Raw genomic sequence first — 8984 nt, forward strand, 5'->3', positions numbered from 1 at the left:
ATTACTATTCTTTATTCTGTGAGACACTAGTATAGCTATTTGCTTGTTAGAAATTAATTAAGAAAGGAATTGAAGCTTATATATGAGAATTATAGTCATAGTTACCTAATCTTGGATTATAAACTTCTAATCCTAAATATCTGCCAAGTTGCTCTCTGTCATCATATGTAGCCTTATTATTAGCCATATGGTAGGGAGAAAAAATAACTACTTTGTGGGTCATTTCATGTTAGCTTAAAACACTGTTTCAAGAACTTGTGCATGCATCAGAGAAGCCATAAAACATGGGGTGATCAATATTTTGTAACTCTGCGAAGATTACTTGACATATCAACTTAAGCGAGGAATGAATATCCTGGTCTGTGGGTTTGAGAGGATTGAGTCTAACTGTACTTGGCTTCATATACTGGTGCAGTATATCATGGTGGCAGAAGCTGTTGGCAAAGAAGACTCAGCACATCATAACAGTCGGAATGCAAAGAATCAGAATTTTCAGTACTCCATATAACATTCAAAGGCATGGCCCTGTTAGCAGCTTTTCCCCACTCAACCCCACCACACATAACTGGACCATGAACTGAAGATACAGTTCAACTCATGAAGCCATGGGCTATATTTCATAGTATAGCCCACATTAACAGGGGTTTCTCTTTATCTTTCTGGACACAAGGCTTTAAAGTTGCTTGCTATTCATTATATGGTTTTGGTTTTTCTACTTTTTATTTATTCTCTCATATATTGCATTCATAATGCAGTCTGTCTGCCTTCCTCTCCTTTCAATCCCTCCCACAGCTAAGTAGCCTTCCACTAGTTCCACTCCTCCTCCTTTGCCCTCAAATATGGGAAGGCCTCCAAGGGATATCAACCAAATATGGTATCTCGAGTTACCATAAAACTAGGCATATATCCTCATGTTAAGGTTGGTCAAAACAATCAAGTAGGAGGAAAGGAGTCCCCCCCCCCAGTGCAGGCAAAGTAGTCAGAGACAGCCCGTTCTTCCACTATTAGGAGTCCTACAGCAAAATCTATCTACACAACCATAACATTAAGCAGAGGATGTAGGTAACACCCATATAGATTTCTTGAATGTAGGTTGAGTCTCTGTGAGCTCTTATGAGCTCTGCACTGTATTTTTTTGTAGCATCTTGACCCCTCTACCTCCTATAATCCTTCCTCATCATTTTCTGTGTTGTGGTATACTCCTTTACACTGTGTGAAGATGTGTCATTGTAATTGGTTTAATAAAGAGCTGATTTTCTCAAAGACCCAACTCTTTGTTTCATTGATTCTTTATATTGTTCTCTTTGCTTCTATTTGATATCAAAAGAGTATTGCTAAAGTTAGAAAAAGATACCTTTTAAAATACTGCAAGTATATTTTACTCAACAGAACCTGAAAACAATTTACTTGCTCCTCAACCAAAGAATAGATAAAAAAGTGGTACACTTACACCATGGATTATTACTGACTTGTGAAAATTAATAACATCATGAAATTTGCAGGCAAATGAATGGAACTAGGAATAAATTATTCTGAGCAAGATAAGCCAGACCAAGAAAGACAGGCACAGTATGTACTCACTCATAAGTGGATACTAGATGTGAAACTGAAAATAACTAGTCTATAATCCACAGCTCCAGAGAAACTAGGTAACAAGAGGACCCTACAAGGGATGCATGGAACCTCCTGGGAAGGAAAACAGATGAGATCTCCTGGGTAAACTGGAGGCAGGTGGTAGTAGAGCAGAGGAGATAGGGATGAGAGCATGAGGGGATGGTTGAGATGAGGGAGACAGAATCATAGTATAATAAAAGAGATATCTTAATAGAGGGGGGACATTATAAGGTTAAGGAGAAATCTGGTGCTAGAAAAATTCCCAGGAATTCAAAAGGATAACCTTAACTAAAACTCCTAGCAATAGTGGAGAATGTGCCTGAACTAGTCTTCCCCTGTAATCAGATTGGCTCATAAAAGTCTTCATATCCTTCCTCCCTTCTCTCCTCTTCTCTTCACTCTGTTTTCTCTTTCCTTCCCTCCTCCTTTTCATCCTTGACCACCACCTTTATAATCAAGTACTATAATCCAAAGAAGCTATCCTGATCAAAGCTGAAACAGATAGCAACACTAGTTTCTATGATACTCACCAAGAAATCCTATTGTTTCTGACATTTGGTGCCAAACCTATGATGTTCACTGGATGTCTTTACTTACTGGTCTTTTTATTGAAAGTATTGTTACTTGTTACATATATTCTCTGTGGTTGTGAACCATAGGCTAGTTATCCTTTTCTTTATGTCTAATATCCATTTATCAGTGAGTACATACTGTGTTTATCATTGTGGGTCTGGGTTGGTTACAAGGAGGACCCTAAGAGAGACACATATGGATATCTCTGGGAAGGGAAAATGGACAAAATCTCTGAGTAATTTAAAAGCCTGGGGGAAAAGGAGGAGGGGAGAAGTGAAGGGGGAGAAGAGAAGGGAAGGAGGGAGGATAATATGAGGAGTGGGGTGGTAGAGTAGGGAGAAACACAGAGAGGGAGAACAAGGAAAGAGATATCTTAATTGAGGAAGACTTTTTGGGATTAGTGAGAAACCTGGTACTAGGAAAATTGGAATCCACAAGGATGAGCCCAGGAAACATGAAGGCAATATATGAAAGGGTGACTGAGCTGACCTTCCCTCATAGTCAGATTGATGACTACCTTATTGTCATCATAGAACCTTCATTCAGTAGCTGATGGAAGCAGATGCAGAGATCCACAGCCTAGTACTAGGCTAAACTCCCACAGTCTGGTAGAAGAGCAGGAGGAGGGTTTATATGAGCAAGATGTTAAAGATCATAATGAGGAAACCCACAAAGACCTCTGACCAGAGATTATGGGGTCTCACAGACTCTAGACTGATAGCTGGGAATCTGTATGAGCCTGTATGAACCTGTGTGGCGCCCTCTGCATGTGGGTGGCAGTTGTGTAACTTTGTTTGTTTGAGGAGCCCTTGGCAGTGGAACCAGGATCTATTCCCTGGTAAATGACTGACTTTTGGAGTCCATTTTCTATGGTGGAATGCCTTGCTCATCCTTGATGCAGGGGGAGGGTGTTGGTCCTGCTTTACGTTAATATGTCAGACTTTGCTGACTCCCCATAGAAAGGGCTTACCTTTTCTGAGGAGTGGAAGAGGGTAGGAGGTAGGGGTAAGGGAAGAGGGGAGGGAGGAAGATCTGTGGTAGGTATGTAAATTGAATTAAAAAATAAATAATAAAAAAGAGTTGAATGGCCAATAGCTAGGCAGGAAGTGGTTAGGTAGGACTTCTGAGGACAGACATCTGAGAAAAAAGGAGCGAGTTGCCAGCAGGATACAGAGGAAGCAAGATATATAGGTGGAGAGGTAAGCATGTAGATTAATAGAAATGTGTTAATTTAAGTTATAAGAGCTAGTTAGAAACAAGCCTAAGCCAGATCTTTAATAATTAGTAAGTCTCCTTGTTGTTTTTTGTAATCTCTCAGTCCAAAGTCAAGTCTGTCTATATATGGTGCCCAACATGGGGAACAAACCCATAATCCTAGATTAAGAGTCTTATGCTCTACCAACTGAGCTATCCAGGATACAAATAAGCCTTGAGCTTTCCAATGACACAGAGATTGAGCAGCAAATGTTATGGCTAGTTTTTCCAGAACTTGATCATTATAACAATTTCCCCAGATTCCATAAAGACGTTGTCAACCACAAACAATAGGAAGAACACTAGAGAACCCTATGTCCACATTCCAAAGAGGTTGGGTGGTTGATTTTTGGTCATTTGGTAGGTTATGGATGTTTGTCATCATTTAGAGAGGTTTATTACAAATTGTCACTGATCATGGTCAGGGAGATAGCTAAGCATTCAGTGATCTCTTTCTGAAGGTAAAAAGAGAAGATATAGTATAGAAAAAATAGGTAACATTAGTTCTACCACTTTGGGTCATAAGAGTGTATATTATAGCCAAATATTCGAATAAACTTTATTAGATAGATTAATAAATTACAAAATGATATTTGAATGAGATACTAAATAACCTTCCCAATCATCTTCATAAAATAACCCAGTTCTTTGTACTTATTTTCATTTTGCAGTAAGTCTCAGGAGAAAGTTCATCATTATCAAGCAAGACCCATACATGGACAGACGTGGTAAGAAGAAAATGTTTTTATTGTGATGGGGGATAGAAGCAATGTGAATCTGACTGCAGAGAGATGGCTTGTGAAGAGATAAAGGTGTTCAGTTGGCAGCGATAGTCTGCTGAATCCAGCTCACATACTTGCAGACCTTGGTGTAGACACCAGGTTTCCCTTTCAATGCACAGCCATTGCCCCAGGAAACAACACCTTGGAGCTTTCCATTGCAGACCACAGGGCCGCCAGAGTCACCCTGAATAACAAAGAAAATATAAGAACTCTCACATATATCTAAATGAGAGGATGGACTCTAAGCGTTTACTCCATGATCTTGGGCCATTTTCATTGGTTCTCCATGAAATAGCTTTTCTACACCCAGAAACTCAAGCTGCAGTCTTCTTAGTATGCCAATATTCTATAACTTCCTTCTTGTAGACCCACCTCTTCCCTTGTCAGCCTATCAATTCATGACAATGTGAGAACTGGAGAGACTGAATCCTTTCTCAAAAGATCTTCTCTTTTTCAAAGGTAAAGTACATGCTCAGGTGAAATGTTTATAGTAATTTCTCTATATCACTTATGTATTTAGTCTTATTCATGAGTATCACAGAGACAGTTTATAGTTTATTCCAAATCTACTCCTCATCCATCATCAACAGTCTCAGAGATGTTAATGCTCTTCTTTTTTTTTTTTCCAGAAAAGCAGAGAGAATGAGTAAGAATAACCACAAATAAACTCACCTGGCAGGAGTCCTTCCCACCCTCCAGGAAGCCCAGGCAGAACATGTTGCTGGTGATCTTGCCTGGGTAGGAACTTTTGCAAGAACTGTCAGAGAGGACAGGGACATCAAGACACTGAAGGAGTGAAGGCATTTTGGCTGTCAGACACAAGAATGGAAATGAAAGATTATCCAGTGCTCTTGGAAACATCGGTCCCAACCTTCTTCCTCTTTCTTAACACTTCCTCGGCCTTTTAATTCCCCATGACATAATTTTGGAGAACGTTTTCTGAGAAAGTTTGCTAAGTAATTTTATTCAATTCATAGCAGCAATTAAAAAAATCTGGTGCAAGCCTTTTTGTCTCAACAGGCATATACTTAAAGGAACACCAAAATCTTCAGCATCTGTCTACTTACATTCCCCATTTTAGCTGAATACTTGGAGTTTTTCTAATTGTTTTTTTGTGTGTGTGTGTCTATGGTATGGTCTCAGCACAAGTATTTTCTTCCATCTGATTTGTGCGTTTTAAGACTGCCTGTATCTGAATCTATTCTCAGACAACTTTTGCTTGAGTGAGAATTTGGACCTCCATGCTCCCAAGATGCCTTTCATCTTTAGTCTTTCCACACATGGCAATCAAGTCTCAGAGATACTTACTGCCACTGCTCCAGGTATTGCCCCAGCCAGACAAAAGACACTTAGTACCAGATGATGGACAGGAACTTGGCAGAGAGACAATGGACACTCGAGAGTTGAGAGCAGCAGATGATTTCAGCTTAATCAACATGATGTCATTATCATAGGTCTTTTTGTTGTACTTAGGGTGGCGGATGATTTTAGCCGCATTAATGAATTGCTCACCACCCTCAAGGACATCAATGTTGTGTTCTCCCAGGCGCACCTGGATTCGACTGGATGTAAAGATTAACATTTTAAACTTATCCTTCTTCAATATTTTCCCCTCCCTCCCAATTTCTCAATCACGAGAATAAACACAAACAGCAGCCTGTTTGAGCATTTATTCATACAGGTGACTTTATACGCTTGTGCATTGTGCACTCCCTCACTACTTACAACTTGAAGGATTTCTTGCAAAAGCATCCCAGCTAGTACAGACTCACAGTCCAGTATACATTAAAATACAAGGCATAAGATGGGAAGAAACACCTCTACTAAATTGTTGGAGATGAACAGTTATTTGATAGAAATTGGCTGGCATTTGCTGTGTTTCCTCTGGTTATTATTTCGAAGAATTTCAGATATACAAAATATACTAGGATTTGAGATATTGAGACAAATAGGAATACATAGTGTGGTAAAGAAGGAATCAGAAAAGGAATGCTGGGATTAAAGGTGTGAGCCACTGTGCTTGACTGAAAAGGAGTGCAATGTTATGGGAACAGAATCATGAATGTTTGCTTTTAATAGTGTACTTAAAATTCAGTGGGTTTTATCTCCACATTCCCTTTTCCCTTTGTTAGAGCTATGTAGTGATTCACAATCTGAACACATACTTTAATAACTACTGTTCCATTTCTGGTCTTGAGTATCATCACATAGGAAGATAGAAGTGAGTTCTGAAGCAAAATTCCACATAAATGTTTCTCAACAGATCATAAAATTGTTGCTACAGAATCAAGCTCTTAGTATCTGATTTTTAAAAAAATATTTATTTTTATTTTTATTCATATGTGTATGTCTGTGTGTGGATATGTGTATGTGTGAATGCAGGTGCCCATGGAGTCAGGAAGAAGGCACAAGATCACCTGGTACTGGAGTTACATGTGGTTGTTAACCATCAGATGTGGGTGCTGGGAATTGAGCTCAGGCCCCCTGGAAGAGGAACACATGCTCCTACCCACTGAGCCATCTCTAGAGTCCAATATCTGAATGCTTTCATTATCCTGTACAACTGTTCAGTTAGAAAAAACTAAAGAAAAACATGACTTTAGAGCATAGAAATGTGAATATTGGTCACTTACGAATTGTAGCAGTGAGCTGCTGAAACAACCCACTGGGAATTGATGAGGGAACCACCACATGAGTGGTAGCCAACATTCAGGGACACCTGGTAGGGGAGAGAATTCTTCTGACAGGTGTAACCTCCAACAATCTTGTCATCGTCATCATTTATGGGGAGGGCAACTAAGAAGAAAGTTGGATGTTCTTGTAAATGAAACCACCATAGGGTGTCTGCTTTACACACAGGAAATGATGGTTTATTGGAGGGATGTTTTAAAGCAGAAACCTGGTGGGAAGTCATACATATGGATAGCTTTGTATGATTTTGACCTATGGTGAGTTGTTGGCATGGCATGCCTGTCTCCATAAGGGAACAAGGAAACTTAAGGAGCACCCCTAGAGCATTCTAGTTTAGGGAAAAAAACTCATTTAATGTTTCTGTTCTCCTTATCTCTTTTGTTGCTTATCACCTAAATTTTTATAAACAATTTCACCAAACATTACATGATTGCTTCCCTTAAACTTTCCGTTTATGCCAACAACCTTTGCAATATGTGCTCCTGTATTGTGTAGTAGGATCCACTGCCATCAAAATTTGTTACAGTTCCAGAATCTTGCTTTGTTTTTATTAATTGAGTAATTTTATTAGCTAAGATATTTCCAGGAGAGTTGAAATGTACATCTAATTTATACTGCGGAGTGTTGGAGACTCTAGTATTACATTCAGTGCTAAAACTTTAGTGATATTCGTGCATTTGTCCCAGGCATATATTGGAGGCTGAGGCAGAACAATGGCAAGCTTAAGGGCTGTCTAGGTACAGAATATACTCTAAGGCAGCCTGAATAATTTAGCAAGACTCTGTATGAAAGTTAAAAATAAAATAGAGGGTCATGTATATGTTGTAGCTGGTGAATATTTTCCTGGTATATACTAAGTCTTGGGTTAAGTCCAAAATACCACCCTTGCCCTGTGGAAAATTAATAAATTGCTAAGACTAACCTAGAAGTGGTCATGTCCCAATGTTTAATGATTTGAATGGCATATGGATTCACATAAGAGAGAATTTATCAGTAAATATGAGTGTATTGTAGCCCACAAGTTTCTTTCCATGAGAAATAAAATTTGATCCCTGGACCAAATAATCAGCCTTTCAGTATTCAGGAAGCCCAGATTTGATATTTACACTGTCTTCAAGAAGCACAGATTACTCTTCTTTAAAAAAATACTCTATTTTGAAACATAAAAGTGGGGATTGTCCATGTGAGTGCAAGTGTCTGAGGTAGCCAGAAGATTCTCCTCCGCTTTCTGGAGATGGCAACATGGATGGTTGTGAGCTTGCTGATATCAATAATGGGAACTGAACTCATGTTCTCTGGAAGAGCAGTACATGTTCCCCAACAGAGAGCCATCCCTCCAGCTCCAATTACTGTTATTAATATCAGTATTCCAGAGAGGTCAATACCAATACTTCCTTTGTTATGTTCTTTACCCTTTACGCCCTGATTCATGGACTCTGCCTGGAAGTTAAAGACATTCTGCTTATTTATGCTACCTATGCTGAAACGTGATCTTTCAATGCAAGCAAACTTTAATTATCCATAAATACATTCACTGCACAATGTTGCTCCAACATTTTAAGCCTCCGACATACAAACCCTACATTCCAGGGCACAAAGTACTAATTTTGGTGCATGAAGAATTCTTACTGATTTGTTCATTAAAGGAACTCACCAGCAGCTCCAAGGAAGGCAAGGAAGATGAAGGTCTCCATGGTTTCTCACTGTGTCTGTAGATAGGATGAAGACTTTCTTCCATGGCTATTTATAACCCCAGGGCTTTTGTTAATCCCATGACCATAGGTTCCAGGAAAGCTCTTTCATTGGAAACTCAGATATCTAAGTTTAGAATTCATTTATCCAAACACCAACCCCTTCCTTCCAAAGGTTGTGGGAATGTAAGAAACCAACTCACCTGGTGGGAGCAGTTCACCATAGTAGGAAAATGAGTAGGAGTAAGGTCGCAAGACAGACTTCAGATTTACAGATTCTTGGATATAAACCTAGGTACTCTGACATTTCAAATGTGAACGTTTTTCATAAGGACTCTCTGGAACTGTGATCCTTCACGTGCCATTTTCTATTTGGTAA

The 8984-nt window shown here is 39.2% G+C and overlaps 1 protein-coding gene across 1 annotated transcript; it reads right to left on the reverse strand.

The window, feature by feature from the left end:
- Nucleotides 1-4257: 4257 nt before the first annotated feature.
- Nucleotides 4258-8608, reverse strand: LOC119806819 (cationic trypsin-3). The gene is made up of 5 exons (XM_038318857.1): nt 8569-8608; nt 6857-7019; nt 5532-5785; nt 4896-5032; nt 4258-4407 (listed from the first exon to the last, which is right to left on the reverse strand). The coding sequence occupies exons 1-5, from the start codon at nt 8606-8608 to the stop codon at nt 4258-4260; spliced, it is 744 nt and encodes a 247-aa protein (XP_038174785.1).
- Between the last annotated feature and the right edge of the window lie 376 nt (nt 8609-8984).

Source organism: Arvicola amphibius, chromosome 2 (assembly GCF_903992535.2).
Source record: "Arvicola amphibius chromosome 2, mArvAmp1.2, whole genome shotgun sequence".
Taxonomy (NCBI): Eukaryota; Metazoa; Chordata; class Mammalia; order Rodentia; family Cricetidae; genus Arvicola; species Arvicola amphibius.

Excerpts from the sequence above, each read along its gene's own strand:
- LOC119806819 (XM_038318857.1), bottom strand. The coding sequence starts at position 8,608 with ATGGAGACCTTCATCTTCCTTGCCTTCCTTGGAGCTGCTG. Across the intron at positions 7,020-8,568 it reads TGCCTTCCTTGGAGCTGCTG|TTGCCCTCCCCATAAATGAT; the intron begins GTGAGTTCCTTT and ends CTTTCTTCTTAG. Across the intron at positions 5,786-6,856 it reads GCAGCTCACTGCTACAATTC|TCGAATCCAGGTGCGCCTGG; the intron begins GTAAGTGACCAA and ends CTTTACATCCAG.